We start from the raw sequence: 18386 nt of genomic DNA, 5'->3' as shown, positions 1-18386 counted from the left end.
TGCAATATTAGATTTGCAAGCCTCAAAACAAGAACACAACGCGACACTTTCAACCGTGAAGCGAAGCTTTTCGTCTCAGAGTGCGACGCGTGCCGAGGCAACAGCAGCGACCGCCGCCATTTAACGCCAGTGAGAAAGCAAACGATACGCCAGAGACCACCGACTGCCACAGCTGGGGAAACAAGAGAAAACGTTCCAAAAACTCCAAACGTGTCTCTAAGCATTGTGTGGCAGCGCCAAGCCTACGAGGAGGCGCTCGGCTCGAAAAAAACAGCTGGTATTCGGACGGCCCCTCTCATCCGCTACGCCAATAACGGCTCGAGAAAGAAAACATCGCGGACACCGCTACCCACATCTTCGACTGACATCGATCAAGTGAGTGCCGAAAATACCTGTCGGTCGCGAATAAATACAATGCAAATAACAAAAAGAAAAAAAAAACGCATAAATATTAGATTTCCGAGGACTCCTGCTACGTACTAAAATCGCAGCATCGCGGTTTTAGAGCCAGCCGAGTGAACTGCGCCGTTGACACAGCGACATGAGCTGCCGTATCGAGAAACTTTCAAGCTCCGCGACGAACCGTCGAGGAACAATATCGGGTGAAATACCTTCGACGAATGCGAAATCGACGCCGAAGGGTCTGTCTCGCTATTCACGTCGGAATCCGCCATGATCGTCTGTCACGGATCCGATGTTTTGATTGGATAACGGAACAAGGAAGGTAGAAGATGGCGGCACACGCCAGGTGCTGCCATCTGCCACTGTTGGCGGAAAACGCACGTAAGCTCGGTTGCCAACTGCACTCGTTTAATTATCCAATGGCGGCGGAATATCGTGATAAGGCGGTAAAGGATGCCGTGAAGCCCACGGAGAACGTGAACTGTTGTTCGCACTTTCGGCGTAGTGACATGGTCTTTTTCAACATTTAGTAGGAAAATATATCTTCTCGCGTCTGATTTATTAACAACATAATTTGAAATATTGAAAAACAAGTTTCAATATACGAAAGTTAGACAAAGGGGACGGACAAGAACTCTTTCGTACTTAACCATTTAACTCTTTCGTATTTTTGAATCTATTACCAACGCGCTCAATCCAAGTTTGAAAAACAAAGTTTAAATTTTTCTAGAACAGACAAATCTTATCACGAGAGTTAAAGGGACACTGAAAGGGTATTTATGATCTTTGAGGTTTTTATTTGTATATGACATATGAGAGAACTATCCAGAATACAATTTGCTGCTCGATATTATTTTCTTTCCACCCGAAAACTGCCAGTCAAGAACTGTCCGGGTTGAGTCGAGCTCACTCTCTTCTTTTTGGTTACGTGCCGTTTTCTATGGTTTAGACACATCCAACAAATATAATCAACGTCGTGGGTCATCAAAGGCACGCACTCAATATTAAAAACAGAAATGTAATAAAAAGCCGCAAATACTAGTGATGGACCGAATCTGCCAAACTTTAAATTCGGCAAAGTTCGGCATATGCCGAACTTTTGAAGGAAAGTTTGACAAAGATTCGGCAAAAGTCTGCGCACGCGCGAGAACGCGACGGGGCCACGGATAGCAAATGGACGCCGCGCGGACGTGTAGTTACCATCATAGTGTGAAACAACCCGCGGTTACAGCGAGGTGTGGAGTAGTCAACACGGTAACTGTGCGGGTCTTACGCAGTCCACTGCACAATGACAAATGATGCGATACAATCTGGATAACGCAATTTTCATTTGACTTCTTTAGTGATGCAATGAGGTAGTTGAAGCATTGACTGACAATTACTTTAAAGCACTCCCTGCAATTATAACAATCCTGTTTTCGGCTCACAAGAAGTTTGTGCCCAAACAAAATAATATTGCTTTTTTAGCGTTATTTCGCGGTTTTCATGTATCCGCATAAAGCTGAACAGAGAACTATCACGTTCGACGTTGCAACTCTTTTCATCTTCCTAAACGTCGATGTGTGTCCTAACACCAGAACCCGGCATTTTAAAAGTTAAAGACGAGACGTTGCGAATATGGGACGCACACTTCATGCAGAGCTGACGTCAAATGACTCGAATACAAAAAAACAAATAACATTCATATTGACAAAAATATTGTTATCTTTTCTGGCTTTCATGCCAGCAGCTTTGACAGCGTTGCACATGAGTCACCTGTCACCGACAGCAGAAGAACGGTGGGAAAACTCGCACTGGAGGCGCGAGTTTCCCGCGTCCGATGGCGCTCGAGCGCGTACACGCTCATCCAAAGCTGAACGGGAGAGGCAACGGATGCGTTTTGGCGGTCGCCTTCGTAAATCGACTGACCGCTTCATGTAACCGTTGCCAGCGTCATGCAGAAATGTTTACCGTTATATATGAGGCTGAGCGCGTCTAATTTTTTATTTTTCTGTTTTAACCCGATTCATTGCTATGTTTGAGGGATACTGAAATGAAGACTCAAGTATAACTCTGACATTCAGAAGTGAGTAAAAGATGATCAACGAAATCCGCTAATGACGATCGCACGCTTATATTCTAAACGGCCGGCTATATTTTTTCGTTCCAAACGGCGGATTCTAGCGATGCGCGTCTCGGGGAGATCAGCCGCCTCCAGGGCGTTCGTGACGTCACGCTTACCGTTAAAGGGACACTGACAGGGTATTTATGCTCGCCAAGGTTTTTACTTGTACATAACATATGAGAGCCCAGCTACCCAGAACACAATTCGCGGCTCGAAATTCGTTTTCTTTCCGCCCGAAAACCGCCGATCGAGGACCGACCAGTTTGAGTCGCCTTCACTCTTCTCCGTGGTCACGTGCAGTGTGCAGCGCAAGTTCGTCTGCTTCTTTAACAGTAAAAAAAGAAAAAGGGTGTATTCTTACACCCTTTGTCCCATGTAATACACCCCAAAACTTCAGTTCGACGTACAGCGCAGTCACGTCGATCTGACGGAACTAACTTTCACAACAGGCTTGATAGCCGTGTGGTACAACTTATTAAAATAGTTAACGTACGCATTACTGACTACAAAAAAAAAATAATAATAATAATCGGGGTCTTATCGGCTCTACTGCAAAACCCCAGTGTTTTCTTTCCGTGGTCTTTGATCTTTAGCTATTTGATAAGTTATATTGCACCTTTATCAAGCCCCTCGTGAAATTTGGGGCAGTCTGTTGGACCATAGTGCGCTCTACGTCGAACTAAAGTTTTCGTGTACATTATATGCGACAAAAATGGTGCAAGGTGACACCCTTTTTTATTTAGAGAGCACAGCGGTTGCACTGATGTCAAAACGCTAAACTCTTATTGACTGGTTGGGAAAAAAACAAAAATGTGGGTAGACCTTAAGACATCTAGCATTGAGGTCTACCCACTATCCTTTCAATCAAAGCCAATCAGAGATCGGCCTCGTTCTGACGTTATTGTTATTATTGTTATTATTATTGTTTCTCGAATGAATTTCTTGTCCGGGAAAGAAAAAAAAAACCTTCGGAAATTTGCGCAAGAGTAAAAATACAGTATTGCGAGGAAACGCTGTCGGATAGAATCATTTATAAATAGGGTAAGGCGATCAGAGAAGGGCGACAACGCATTGAGAGCGAACTTCATCCCTGGCGCTGTAGCACATCAACAACAGCAGAGGACGCTGCCCGAAATGAGGAGTTTCTTGATTTCTGATCGCTGCCTTACAGTGCGGCATATTGCCTCCAGTTTGAATATAAGTTTATTCGCAGAGTGGGCAGTGTAATTTGGGACGAGTTGCATTATCGGAAGGCGTAGTGCACTGGATTCCACCGACCAGGGCAGAAATACGATTGAAGGTCATTCACATATTGAGGACGTATTGTTAGAAAGAGGGTAAAGGAGGTCAAAAGGGGTGCTGAACCGAAATATGAATTTCGCAAAATTAGGCCGCAGAACCGTTACACGGGACGCCTACGAAGTCCAAAACATTACTCATACCTCGATATCTCAAACGGATGGCCACATCTTAAATGACGTCACGATTCTCCTAGAACAGCTGAGAATGAGTGGAAGCGGCCTCGCTTCTCTCCTCCTCGCTTCGGTTCACAGTCCCGACTCCCGAGGCTTCGAGGCAACTCGAGTGGACGAGGCGAAGAGGAGAGGGAATGAGAATCGCCACGTCACATGTCTGGTCGGCCTCGTCGGTCGTGTTCTGTATGAGTGACGTTTGAAAGGGGTTTTGCAGCATCTCGCCTATCCAGCCTTGTTTTGTGAGCTCCAAATTTCGGTTCAGCATACCTTTAAGATTCACTCTCTTCACGAATGGGTGGAAATAAAAAAAAAATATATGTTTGCGGGGATGAAGCAGTACACCGCCCATGTCTTCTCCGTGTTTAATCCCTTCGAGAAGGGAGCACTTATTTTTACACGGAATGAACGAGCAACCAGCCTAACGCGCCTAAAAAAAGAACACAAAAAATTTGTAGTTGGCGAGTTTTTTTTTTTTATCAACGTATAACGCGTTTTATTATTTTATAATTAAACTTGAACTCCTCTCGCACTTCATTCGATGCAATGTGGACCAGATGAATTACGCGCTTAAATTGACTCTAATGCTTAATTCATACCTGATATGTCATTCAATGTTTGTTTTAAAGTTCTACCATTGCAATACATTGAGATTTTGCACGTGACACCAAATTCAGAATTTTTACGATATATGTCTCGTAGTTGAAATTAGCTTAGGCATCAGAATATCAAGCTTTAGAATGTTTGAACTATTCGAGTGTTCGTAATCTAAAAGCCTACGACAGCGCATCTGCAACATGATCGACAGCGCATCTGCAACATGATCGATAACGCTCGCAGACGCAGAACAAATGGTGACACCACTACCTCGTACAGGTATGCTATGACAAAAAGAAGCTAGACTGCAAATGTGGGGTGCGCGTGTTCTTTTTTTTTTTTTTTTTTTTTTTTGTAGTGTTACACGAGTATTACTGGCAACTTCTGGAGCATGTTTGATATATCTTAAAGGGACACTGACACTCCCCCAAAATTTTTGTTTTACTTTTTTCCATGAGACTCATAATGGCGTCAGAAGACTACCCAACCAATATTTTGATAGAGCGCCATGTATATTTTTAATAATAATAATAATAATAATAATAATAATAATAATAATAATAATAATAATAATAATAATAATAATAATAATAATAAATATATATATATATATATATAAACGCCATTGCTCGAAACCGAAACTGGACTGGTGAGGAAGAAGAAATTTAGAGGACAAGAGAAATGCCAAAAGTCACGTGGCTGTGCAACTTTTTTTTTTTTTTTTTTAGTTGAATTAGCGTATTTGCTAGTGATGGGCCGAACTTTTGCCGAATCGAAAATTCGGGGCCGAATCTTGGGGTTCGGCAAAGCCGAACGTTTGCCGAACATTTCTAAAGATTCGTCAAAAATACACTGTTACCAGACTTAATGTTGATATTTTTTTTTCTGTAAAAAAAAAAAAAAAAAAAGTTTTATATCTTATTTTTTTTTAAACTTGCAACATGTAATGCATACTGACACCGTTATTACTAGATAAGGTGATATTCTACAAGGTAATTGAAACGGTGTTGTTTTTGTGTGTTTACTGGCCATTTTAGCGACTTCTTGCAGAAGTTTCGTGACAACGAGGTTGGGTAGTAACAACGTTGGGTAGTAGCGAGCGCAGTCTGCAAGATTGTGTGGTGTACATACAAATGCATTAACACTGCGTTTTTACTTTCTCAGGGAGTCACCGTTTCGTGCGCGAAAATGAATGCAACGGTTACTGAGCCTTCACTAGAAAAGATAATATTATTGTCAATATGCATGTTTCTCGATTTGAGTCACTTGACGTCAGCTTTGCAGTGGACTTTCAAACCCCGGCTCGCAGGAGAGATGCAGCCCGCGGATGGCTGCGGTCTTTCCAATGACGCCCAACCCGCAACTCGCTGCTAATAAAAAAGAAAAAAAAAAGTTTTTTTTTTTTTTTTTTGTAGTTCAAATTTTTGCATTTAAATTATAATTTAGGTTTACTTATTATTTCATTATTAATTTTCCGGCCCTCGAGACAGCGACAGATCTCCAATCCGGCCTCGGTGCGGAGCCACGTTTCCGCACTAGTCACCTAGCTTTGTTTGGAGATTTGTGTTTGCCCTTTGTTCTTTCATTCCCCTTCTCCAGGGATTATTTTCGTCATTCTTGTCCAGCTCGCTTGCACCTTTGCATTTAATCGCATTATAATCAATCCCCTTACGCCAAGTTTTAACACCGTGTTACACGAAATGGAGAGCCACACGCACTGTGCTTGTGAGAGCAGGGGAAACGTTTTGCTTGGTCACGCAATCGAACTATACCGTACTGCAAACACAGAGCGCTGTATGTGCATTTCGTCCTGTGGTGGATCTACTAATTACGTCACAATGAGCGTTCATCTCATGGTGAAAGAGCGGCAACGGCTGCTGCAGCGAACACTTTTGGTCGCGCATTTTGGAGTGGTGCGGTGGTGCCTTCGGCGCGGGTTCGCTCACCTCACGCTGGGCTGTATAAACTAATACGCGTCGTCATTTTTCTTTTAGTTATTCTGATATGAAGATACTCAGTAACAACTTCACGCCTTTCTGCCGGCGGCACCCACCTACACGTGAGCCATGCGCCAGAGCTTTCCCCAACCCCAGATCAGTCAGCACGCTGCCCCCCTCTCCTCCATTTCTCGCCACGACCAGAGTAAGATAGGATTTACTTTCTTTTTTATTGTCCCGCAGCTGTGCGAATTTGTTCGTTTACCTCAAGAAGGCACCCGGCGAATCATCAGGTACGTGACTCAAACGCACAAGGGAACGATAGTGGCCAATTGCCATATGTAGAAATTACAGCGCAAAGGACAAGCGAGCGGCTGGTATTTATCTTCGAGCACACCATGAGCACATATCCGTCGATTCCGCGGCAGCGACCTGTTGCCGGACACTTTTCTTTTGTGCTGTTGCACCAAAAGCGCACAAAGGCGCAGCTTAATTTGCAGAAATTCATAAACCTGAGAAAATATGGTGTGCAGGAGGCGGGTCAGAAAATAGACGTCTATTTTTTGTCCCTTTTAGGTTTTGATGTTTCTCTTCTACCCCGGTATGTTAATTCAACATGGTTCTTAACCCTACTCCAACTGGACTCCTATTTATTTGCGTCTCGTTCGTTTAAATTTTGTATTAAAAAAAAAAAAAAAAAGAAAGGGAAGAGAGAAAGAGCGAATTAGCGACAGTCTGGGCATATTTTTAGAGCTCTGCGGAATGAGTCGGTACAATTTCGGCGTATGTGGCCAGTGTACTGAACTTTGCATGAATTACGCCTTTTTGCGGTCGGTTCTAGCAGGTGATTACTTCGTCTCACCTTAACATAGAATAACCGCAAAGGCAAAGCACGAGCTTTCGATCCAGTCAAGCTACGCATTCGCGCTGTAGCCTTTGCGGTTAATTCAAAGTCGAGACGAACTACTGTTTGCCTTCAGCGCGGATGCGATAACTTCGACGACACTTCAGTGCATGTTTCCTTGTATACGTGATCAAAGCTGTAGAAACACGGAGCACCACCAAGAGGGCATCGCTTTCTTGCCAGGGCAACAACAAAAAAAAAAAAAAAAGAAAGACGTCCGCATCTCGCCAAAATCACCCACCAAGTTCGTATAAAAAAAAAAAAAAAAGACAGAAGGAACAATTCTTTAATAATGATGACAAAGGTGTGTCTTCGCATTCTACGGCCGAATAAGATTTATGATTGGAACTTCCATTGGTTCGTTTACGGTCAATGGTTCATGTAAATTTGCCGATAGACCGAGAAGTTGTGCATCAATAGTGACAGGTGGGCCAGCTGGTTAGGTTAGGTTAGGGAAAGCTAAGAAGCAAAATGTCGAGAGAGAGCAGTACGAGTCATTTAACTTTAGATTGCAGGGGGATGACAGATGAATAGGTGCCCCGTCAGTCCATTTAAGAGACAAGGAATTCGAATTCTTGCTTGAGAAGCCCGATTGCGTGTGTAAACAGTGTTTGTTGTTTCAATAAACATTTAGTTCAAAGTAGCGCTTCGTGTTGTCTCCCTTACTCTGTCCCTGTCTTGCGCCGCATTTTGCCAAAAGAAAGTTGTGCATAGAACATTTATCACCAAGCCCCCTAAACATTTCCCCAAAACTGCTCGACCTCTCGAGGCTGGTATCTTCCCCAAAAGCCAAAATGCCCACTGCGGTCCATCGTCAAGAAGACATGGCTCGCTGGCGCTTCGGAAGGTCGCGCGCGTTTCTTGTTGCTAAACATCTTTACAGTTCACTTTTTGCTTTCCTCGCCGTTCGGCCGAAACAGAGGAGATAATGGACAACGAACACGCTTCTCTTTCTTCCTCTTTGCGACAACGATAGACTGCATCGAGTGGCAAACGATAAGACAAGAACTTTCAAAGTCCACTCGTGGAAATATGACGACAATTGTTATTAGGCGCCGTGTTTACAAACCAAGTTATCACCACCAGAAATGAAAAGGTAAACTCTTTCAATCAACTACGTTAAAACACACACACACACACGACATGTTGATATATTAGAGCGCGGCCGACGCTGCGAGTCAGTGGGACCAACCAAACAGTGTTAAACGCACAATGTCAAGGCGTTCGTCACCTTTCTGCAACCAAACAGCCTCAAAAACGCAACGCGTGGTATTCGTCGTCTTTCTCTATGTGTTCTATGATCGAATTGATCTAATCAAGCGCAGCGAATGCCCAGTCACTTGCGATTTTTAGTATCCGTGTTCCCGTGTGCTCGAACCTTCGACGACGCTCTGACTTATGATGAGACCAGGGGCTTTAAACTCGTCAAACACAGAGTTGGAGTCGAAAGTTCGCAGCGCGCGCCGATTGGACACCGGCGACAAAAGCGCAAAGTCATCGTCGTGATAGTCCAATCAGGGCGCTCCGTGAACTTCGGCCCCAACTTTGTGTTTGACGAGTTTAGAGCCTCAGGGGCCCTAAACTCGTCAAACACAAAGTTGGAGCCGAAAGTTCGCAGAGCGCGCTGATTGGACGTCGGCGAAAAAAGCGCGAAGTCATCGTCGTGATAGACCAATCGGTGCGCTCCGTCAACTTCGGCCTCAACTTTGTGTTTGACGAGTTTAGAGGCCCTGGGGCTCTAAACTCGCCAAACACAAAGTTGGGGCCGAGGTTCACAAGGCACACCGATTGGCCCTGGCCTATCCCGACGATGACTTCGCGCTTTTGTCGCCAGCGTCCAATCAACGCGCTCCGCGAACTTTCGGCTCCGACTTCGTGTTTGACGAGTTTAGGGCCCCAAGCATAGCGCGATGTTATCAAAATGTTCCTTTTAAACGGCCATTTGGGATTCAGGCAAGATTCCACGACTAACCGGGCAATAGTACAAAGGCGGGCATCGGGTTTGAGATTTCGGAAACAAAGTTCCCGTGGCACCGAAAACCCATCAGTATATTAATTTGTAAGAAAATGTAAACACGCCTTAATTTATTCACTAATTAGAAGAAAAAAAAATATAATTAAACCTGTTACAAGAAATCAGAGCCGCTATTACTGACCTTCGCGCGTCTCTTTACAAGGATGCCGATTTCACCGAATTTTTTCGGCTTCCCGCGCCCGACAGAAAAAAAGTGCGACAATACTCCAGATTTTTCGTAAAATCATACGCCTGCCTGCGCATCCTGGATTACAGGATTGAGTTTACACGGCGTCTCCAGCACCAGACGACAGTGTGAAGTCCAAAATGGCCTTCATTTTAAACAAATCGTGAATTGTCAAGAAAGGTCAAGCACAATCAGGAAACCACTCCGCCGTTTTAACGGGAGACAGGCTTCACCCTTGTTCACAAAAGAGACACGATGAATCTCATCCAGGACAAGCGGACGCTCTACAAGAGACCGCAGAGGTCAGCTCGGAAGCAGGCAGTCGGCACCTATATCCCCATTAAGTTTAGGCGGTAGGCTACAACGTGAAAGAACCAATTAGAGCGACAAAATGGGACCGGACACCTGAAAGCAGCGCGCTTGTGTCGGCACATCTTTGAAGTAAGGGTCGAGTGATTGCCTCCGCCCGAGGGTCCAAATCTAAGTACAGCTCGCTACGCGCGCCCGCGGAACTGTTCAAAGCGAGGGTCGAAAGATGGAAAAGATTGTTACCCTGGTCTCTTTTACCACATTTTATTGAAAGGAAAAATTGGACAACAAAATAGGCACCCCTCGTAAAGTCTCGCGACGTTCTACAGAGAGTGACTGGACGCACCAAAATATCGATGCAAGCTCTCGTGCGTCGGCGGGATATTTCGAACCGTGAAAGCGCCGCACACAATAATAAAGCTTATATTACAAAGCATGTTACGAGTTTAGCTCTGTTTTGAAGATGTTTTGTTTGCTTCATAACTCGAGAAGGGAAAGCTCAATCTAAATTCACGCATAAACTGCTAAAAAAAAAAAAAAAAAAAAAAAAAAGTTATGGTACTGGCATTTGATACACTGGAAATACCCAGGCTAGTGTCGCCGCCGCAGTGCCTACCCACACATTCACGCAGAAACGGTACTCATGTGCTTGCGCCTGACGTCATTTCGTCAGCTCTCCGGCAACCACAAGAGGAAAGAAGAACTCTTCTTACCGGGACTCCCCGTTGTATGCCCCAGACATCGCTATCTCCTACAAGATTAAAGAGGATTAACCCGTCCCTCAAAATTTGTACAAAAGCAGCTTTCCCCTCTCTTCAGTTGTGGTGAGAAAGGGATAATGTGGCGGCAGTGCAGGGTATGTAACACTAATTAGACGGCAATTTCACACATTTGGCTATCTGAAAAATTGCTAATGCAAAAATGCGAAGCGCCTCAGTATGCAATTTCAAATTGGTCTGATGAAATCTAGCCCAGCCATGTCAACACATTACTAAAAACACAGTAACGTAACACGATGGTCAACCCAGTATTTAGGAGACGCGCCCGAACCGGACAGTGGACTTGAATCGACACGGTAAAAATTACACACGCTAAAAAATAAACAGAAACGCCATAGCAGTACGCTGAACCTGAATGCATCAAACTTTTCAACAACTCGGAAAACACAGGAATCCCAGAATGGAAGATAAAAGTTATATTGCAACAATACAATAAAACAATACTAAACACGCAAAGCGCAAGTTTGAACACGTTCGCTTTCACGTAAGTGTGTGAAGCCTTTCAAGTCGGCAAACAAAACAAAAAAATAAAATAAAAAGATAACGCCGAACAAAAGAACACCACTCGCCGCGTCAAACGAGGCACACCTACTTCGGTCAAGATAATGTGCCTCAATTTTAATATTAATCGCATCTGAGACAAGATAAGAGCAGCATAGCAACCTAATTGTCGAGAAGCCAAAGAGCGCTATCAAGGTCGTCGATGTTTACAAAGCGCGACGCTAGCTCACGATGCCTTTCCCCCGGCTGCTCGTGCAAATGATCCCCGCAACAAACACAACTACGAACCTTAATCAAAGGGGCAAACCCGAACGAACTTTTTAAGCACGGACTGCAACACCTCTGAATAAAAAACGTAATGAGAGAAGTGAAGAACGCTCCCACACAAAGCTCGCCTATAGCGTGCCGGCGGAGGATAAGGTTTATATTAGCGTCTACGCTCCAGTGCGTTTCGTTTGCGCTAATGAGGCCACATCAACGTAGCGTAATGCACGGAGCTCGTGGCTTTAGGGCAATCCCACAGGGAGCCCTTAAAAACTCGCCAAAATGGCCTCGTTCAAAACCTTACGGTCGGCGCACCGGAGAAGGGATCTATCGGAAGGAGAGTGACCATTTTTTCGGCGTACGCACCAGCTTTCGACGCTCATCAATGTCTTCCTCCATGATTTTCGACGACGACCCGGACGCTTCTTTCAACTTTCACTCCACTACTTTTCTCGAGGATTAACCGCAGATGCACGCGGAGCGCTCCGCGAGTCGCTAATTTTCAAAGCTTCTGCCGCTATGTTTGTTACACTTGTGCGTGCGTGACCACGAGTGTGTGTGTTGTGTGCTTCTCATGACGACATAGCTAACACGCCTTCTTGGAGATCACGTGATCTCACCCTCTCTTTCTCTTTCCCCGTCTCCTTCTCCTCCTAACGTCACTTCACGCCGTATGCTTCGACTTCCGCTTATGCACAGCTTTGGGGGCAGTGAAGCGCAAAGTGTCCCTTTAACCGGCACACTCGAAGCCTCCGTCTAGATTACTTTTACTTTCGAGACCTTCAATGCTTACCAGGACACGGGGTGCACCTTAATACCAGCGGACACGGCCGAACGTTCCAAAGCATCGCGCGTGCACTTCAAGTGTAAGGATTGGTACTGCCCACTGGCGATCGATAATTTGCTTGCTGAACGCAAGCAGCAATCAATTTCGTTCCTCCGCTTTTCGTCGCTATTTTTTTGTTATTTCTCTCCCGAATTCGGAAAGGAGGCGGTCTTTGGCAGTGAAGAAGCGTCGCGTGTGAAGCTGACAATGTTTTCTCTCGTGTGTGTCGTAGCTGTTCCTGCCGCGTCGTTGTGCTAAAAAGGCTAAAAGCCAACATGGGCTGCATAAATGTTGTTCCGGTGGTAGCGTAATCTGTGCATTGGTGGCGAAACGCCCGCCTCGCTCTGCCCAGCGGTTCCCGATGAATATACCCGCCGGCGCCGAAATACTCTGGACTGACTCGATCGGCGACCGTCCGAATGTCGTGCAGGAGCTGGTGATCCAGTCCCTGGTCAAAGAGATGAGCAAGCCGGAGAACACCATCACCGCTCTGTCGTGGCGGAGACTGCACCTCAGCAGAGCCAAGCTGAAGGCGTCCAGCCGGACTTCCGCGCTGCTCTCCGGATTTGCCATGGTTTGTGGGAGTTCTTACACGACGCGATTCTCTTCTTCGAGGCGCATTAACGGGGAGGCGATTTCTTTGTCGACTCCGCAAACCACGGGTGATTCTGAGCGAAACGGAAATTGGCGAGAAACTAATCGGTTCTCGTGTTCGGCGTGCTGCGCCTCAACTCTTCGTGTTTTCCAAGGACGCTCGCGACGTTCGCACTTTGGACTTCCCCGTTTATGTGTTTTCGAACGTGGCTAGGAATCTCGGGATCCGGTTACATATGAATTCCAAAGTCCGAAAGAGGTGCTATTATCACGTAATCGAATAATCAATCTGCGGAAAGCGCCATGAGACGTGTGCTGGGCCACCACATCCTGCTGTGCATTACTTAAATAAAATACCCGTTTCAAAATGAAAAAAAAAAAAAAAAAGTTAGTACATCAACTTTTTTACTGACTCTTGCACATGGGGATAGTATGGCATTACGAAGCACATATTTTCCAGTATGTTTCGATAATGCCTGTGCTCCACAAAACTTCACTCTCTGTTTCCCCTTTCCGCACTGGTACAAGCGTGACAAGTTATACATGCCTTGCACGTGACGTCATATGGCACCCTAACAGCTGCCATTGCACCATACCATGCCCCTGTGCCCATACCTTCTGCAGCATGTACTTCATACAAGCAAATTCGTTCTTCCTGGCAAGCCATTGCCAAGAAGAACAAATTCGATGGTACCAAATGTTGCGGCTGATGTGACGTCAATGCAAGCCACGTATACTCAAGAGCTACCCTAGAGGCCTATGTTCATTTTCAAGCTTCAAGGTGCATTTTGTTGCCCGATTCTTCTACTGAGTAGCAGAAACTTGTGATAGGATACAGTGGTAAATGCCGGGCTGCTTTGAAGAACGCCTTTCATAAATGGTGTCTTGCAATTTACACAAAGGTATGTTTTCGTGGTCAACTTGCTTTGCTAATTGCCGGCAAGCTTGAGTAAATACTGGTGAAGCTTTCGGGTTTGGCAACATGACTCTTGAATTTCTAGAATGACATGTTTAGCATTGCATAGGGAAAATGTGACTTCTTAGAAATACCGGGAAATGTACAGGCAAGCTGGTGAACTTTCAACTTCATAGAAACCCAAGACATCAAATTTCTACAATGTTGTTGTTCTTAGATTTTTTTTTTTTTCTTTGATGTGTACTTTGTTAAGTGCTAGAGCTGTTTTGTTTGATATGTCTCCACTCATTTAATTATTGGTTATCGATGCACTGGAAAGACAACTCTTTCCTTAATGTGAAAGCCAATTTGAACTTGCGCCACAAAACTTTGCTTTATCAGTTTCCCTGTTTCACTCTGATAACAAGCATGAGAAGTGATACATGCCTTGCACGTGACGTCATATGACGCCGTACCAGCCGTCATTGCTCCATACCTCGCTAAATTTCAAGCAAGATGGCTAAAATGATTCGTGACCAGTAGGAGTAACGACAGCCAATGTGCCATAATTCTTGAAATGAAAAAATGTCTTCTCTTCACATTAAGTCCCACTTTTTTTCTTAAACGAAAAGTCACTTGATGCTGCACTGTGTAAGGTATACATTTCTATCGCAATTGCGAAGGTGGAAAACCTGTCAGTATGCCCATTGTCCAAAAAACACAGTGATTTGGCCTCTATCTTGGCTCTCACTCTTTTCAATTAGAGCAAAGGCTGCATGCTTGAGCCAATAGCCTCAGAACGTGATTCTGATGGTGTGAGAGCTCCTTGGAAGTGCTTGAACATGTAGTCACCGTCATAGCCCTAATCAGGAAGAAGGGTGAACGAATCATAGCTAAGCGGTATACAGAGAAAGATGAAACCAGCTTCTATCAGCTTCTTACTCCATACCCCCCTGGCCAGGTGGCGATGGTAGAAATCCAGCTGAGCAAGAGCATCCCACCCCAGCTGCTGATTGCGTTCAGCGTGTGCACCACGCTGCTCGTGTCCGTGCACATGCTTGCCCTGATGATCTCGACGTGCATCCTGCCAAATCTTGAAGCCGTAGCGAGCGTGCACGGCATCGCTGCGGTCTCTGAGTCGCCCCACGAGAAGATGCACCTGTACATCGAGACAGCCTGGGCCTTCTCCACAGTCTTCGGCATCCTGCTGTTTATGTCGGAGATAGCCATCCTCGCCTGGGTCATCTTCTACGACTACAGCCGGGATGCTGCCCTGGCAGCCACCATCATCCTCATCCCGGTGGCCGTGGTGTTCATCATCTTTGCGGTGCACTTCTATCGGCAGCTGGTGACTCATAAGTTCGAGCAGTCGGTGATGAGCGTCAAGGAGCTCGAGAACATGGTGAACCAGCTGCAGACGGACAGCGCCGACAACAGTGCTGCCCTCTTGAACGTCTGAGCCTTCCTTGCACATAGATGGACGTTCGGGGAAGACTGCGAGTGATGGCGGCATGATGTGCATCCATCGTGCGGTTCTTTTAAGTTATTTGGGTCGGTTCAGTGCTGGGGGCCGTTCGTGTGGTCGGTCGCACAAGGTGTTGGCGTATGGTCAAGAAGATTGTGGGTTGTACGATGGACTACGTGACCTCATTGTTTGCCTTTTACCACGGCATCATGATATGTTCCTTGTTGGCGTGTAGCTGTTGTTGGCGTCGATTTGCAGTCTTGTAGGAAGGGCAAGCTGGGGGTCCTGTCTGTGTGCTAACCATTGCGCATGTGCAGATCAGCTCCCAGAAACAGATGAACGTAGCTTCAATGCTTCCTGGAACACAATGCCTTGTTACTTGATGCTGTGGCATCACGAGGTAAGAAAACTGTGAAGTGCGGTTCTCCAATTGTTGCACCCAGGCAGCACTCACGCTTAGCAGTGCCATTAAATTGCAAAGTCTGGCCAGTCTGGCTCTTTCTAATTTGGCTTCCTCCTGGTAGCCTCAGCATTCAAGACAAAGACCTTGTGTTCTAGGAGATGTTGGTAGCAACCCTTACTTTTCACTAGAACAAGGAGAGTATCAATCGCTGCTGCTGTTTCAGAGTTCCCAGATAGTTGCTTTATAAAATAACACTAGATAGTTCTTGGTTTTTGTTTTGTTTTTAACCATTCCCCTAGTTTGGCACTGGTCATATACAACTCTCACTGGCTATGCACTGGAGATATTTGCCTTTTCTTTTGGGCATGGCTGTACATTATCATATAAAATGGCTTGTTATAATGAGATTGTTGTCACCGAAGATTTAGGACAGAATGTTCTGTTTCAATCAAACTCAAGTAAATGTATTAGAGCTGTCTATACGATGCAACACCTGGCAGATTCATGTTGGACATTGATGTTTGCATAAAACGACAGGGTATGCTGTTGTAATCACGGCCAACATTTCTAGCCTAACATTTTGCTTCCGTCTTAAAACATCAGAGAATGTCCTAAAGTGTAGCAAAAGCTGTTTCTACCAACTCTAATATGCCAAACAGTTAAAAGAAACTTGCCAAATGTGTTACCATTATCTACCCTAAACCGTGCGAAAGTGCCTTTCTTTATCTCGTGTTGAGCATTGTAACGCTGTTTTGAAACTATATAGTGATGTAATTTTGCCTCCCCTTAGGCAATTGTGTTCATATATACATACCTGCAAATTGTGTACCGACGAGCACCTCACTTATGTATTTGTGCTTTGTATATCTGTATATATTGTGTGCCATCTTTGAAGGCATGTTTCCAATTGCGTTTGCTCTTCCCGACCTATTTTAGGGGCACGCATTCACATGTAAAAAACATACCTCTGTGCATATAAAAGCCGTTATTGAATTGCTTGGCTGGCCGTGGCACGTTTGTATGATGCGTCGTTCCTGGAACAAGATGTCCCGTTACGAACCTTTATAGTTGAATTCTTCCCATGGAAAATAGGTCTGGAACATTCTCGGAAAATGCTGGTTGACAAAAATTGTAGAGCGACGGCAATTCAAAGCTTTCGGTGGTGCCACTTAAAGCCAGAAAGTTTCCTCTGGATGTAAGAAAAGGTGTGCACTGTGTTTTATCGTCAATACCCTGCGCAGTTTACTAGAGGTGTGTGGGCTCGGAAGTCGTTTCTGCTGCATGAGTGCTCATGTAAACAAAGCATATTGAAGAGCTACTCTCTCCTGCATTTGCATCGCTAACATTATGCACATGCACAACATGCGAGATGGGTAGAGTCCTGAATTGATAGCCATTTTGATATCGATATTTAGTATCCGTATCCGACCATGAGAGGGGGTCCTCACCCAAACCAGATTCGCAAGTTTTGTTTGTAGTTGTATACGCAATTTTTAATTCTATCTTTTTTTCTTTTTTACGTTTTGGGTTAATTCAAGGCTTTTAATGCTCACAAACGAGCACAAACAAATCCTGTCTGAGATCGCACATTTTGTGCCTTCTTTGTTCTCAATGTTGCGTGCAATCCTTGACACTGAGCCTGGAAGTCTTTGTTGTTACCAAAAACACAGTGTAAACCATGGCCTGTCTGCACAATAGATTCGGCGAAGTCTTAAGGGTCGTTGTCCCAGAGAGGGCTACAGGACCACCAGAAAATAGTACTATGCGACGAGAGAGGTGTCCCGCATCGGATATTGTAATCTGCAGAGCTTTGTAGATTCACAACTTTTTCTAACTAACTGGCAATCAAAAACACTATATGTCTTTTGCTATGAGGCAAAGTCCTGCTATGCAACGAGATGAGAAACCATACCTGCCAACTCTTTCGAATCTTCCGTAACATGTATGAATTAGAACTCGTTTTACGATTTACGATAGAAGTTCAACAGCCGTACTTGTTGGACATCTATCCCCTGGTCTCGGTGGCTTCACAGCACAATGGCGCGCTTGAAGCCTTGAAAGTAGTACTTTCAAGTGTGTTTGAAGTCGAACATGTCAAAATTCCCGTGCTTCGTGCTGTCCAGTAAAGGGGAGAAGTTTGAATTTTGCACCACATCTATGCGATACATGAACATTCACAGGGTAAAAAGGCCGACGTTAAGGCTCACATTGCTTCGCATTGACATCGGGGCTATGTGCGAGCCGCAGATAACCAGCCGACTCGCCAATTTCCTCCCCCCTCTTCCTCCCTGCTGAAGTTTTATGAGTTTGGAAGTCCACAGGTTGGCAGGTATGGAGAAACATACAGTTGTCAACTCGGCATCAACCACTCTAGGTTTGAGCAACTTCACATTCCAGTCCAGCAAGCAAACCTCGGAAATCGCAACTAATCTGCCTCCGCAATATTCTTACCCATGTTTTCCAGTTTTCTTGTCAGTGCTCATTATCTGTGGATAGGCAACCAACAGGTATGCAGGTCTTTAAAGATGGGCAGCAAAGTATTTTACACCCACCACTGACACCTACCTGCATCTCAAAGTCAAGAACAGTGGCTGGCAGTTTTGACAAACATTCAACTGCGTACTAGGTCCATAACGTGGATCATTGCAACATTCCAAATAGACTTACACAAGCGCGCAACATTCGCAGCAACGAGGTCACATGGTGGTTTAACAGTCCAAGATACTCCTTAAC

At 45.0% G+C, this 18386-nt stretch overlaps 2 protein-coding genes across 7 annotated transcripts in view; one reads left to right on the top strand and one right to left on the bottom strand.

Annotated features, from left to right (window-relative positions):
• The window catches only part of LOC8053876 (lysine-specific demethylase 2B), a 58024-nt gene extending 45942 nt beyond the window's left edge, over positions 1-12082 (bottom strand). Inside the window, exon 1 of one of the 4 annotated variants that reach the window (XM_029968090.4) lies at positions 11837-12082. In XM_029968090.4, the coding sequence (XP_029823950.2) occupies positions 11837-11869 (33 nt within the window). In that variant the 5' untranslated portion in view covers positions 11870-12082. Of the gene's footprint in view, positions 1-611; positions 721-11836 lie in introns of those variants that run through there. The other 3 variants (XM_040499222.1, XM_029968088.4, XM_029968089.4) reach the window with 3 other exon arrangements.
• LOC8053875 (calcium release-activated calcium channel protein 1) lies at positions 263-16650 on the top strand. 3 transcript variants are annotated; one of them, XM_029968093.4, is made up of 3 exons: positions 263-375; positions 12727-12870; positions 14747-16650. In XM_029968093.4, exons 2-3 carry the CDS (start codon positions 12757-12759, stop codon positions 15242-15244), a joined length of 612 nt encoding a protein of 203 aa, XP_029823953.1. In that variant the 5' UTR covers positions 263-375; positions 12727-12756; the 3' UTR covers positions 15245-16650. The 3 variants fall into 3 exon arrangements, with proteins under 3 accessions (XP_029823953.1, XP_002434765.1, XP_029823954.1); XM_029968094.4 differs by lacking the exon at positions 263-375 and adding an exon at positions 12147-12336; XM_002434720.5 differs by lacking the exon at positions 263-375 and having other exon boundaries at positions 12072-12870.
• The last annotated feature ends 1736 nt before the right edge of the window (positions 16651-18386 follow it).

Source organism: Ixodes scapularis, unplaced genomic scaffold (assembly GCF_016920785.2).
Source record: "Ixodes scapularis isolate PalLabHiFi unplaced genomic scaffold, ASM1692078v2 PGA_scaffold1__304_contigs__length_218370807, whole genome shotgun sequence".
In the NCBI taxonomy this organism is placed as follows: domain Eukaryota; kingdom Metazoa; phylum Arthropoda; class Arachnida; order Ixodida; family Ixodidae; genus Ixodes; species Ixodes scapularis.
This window is presented reverse-complemented; position numbering and strand designations above follow the sequence as displayed.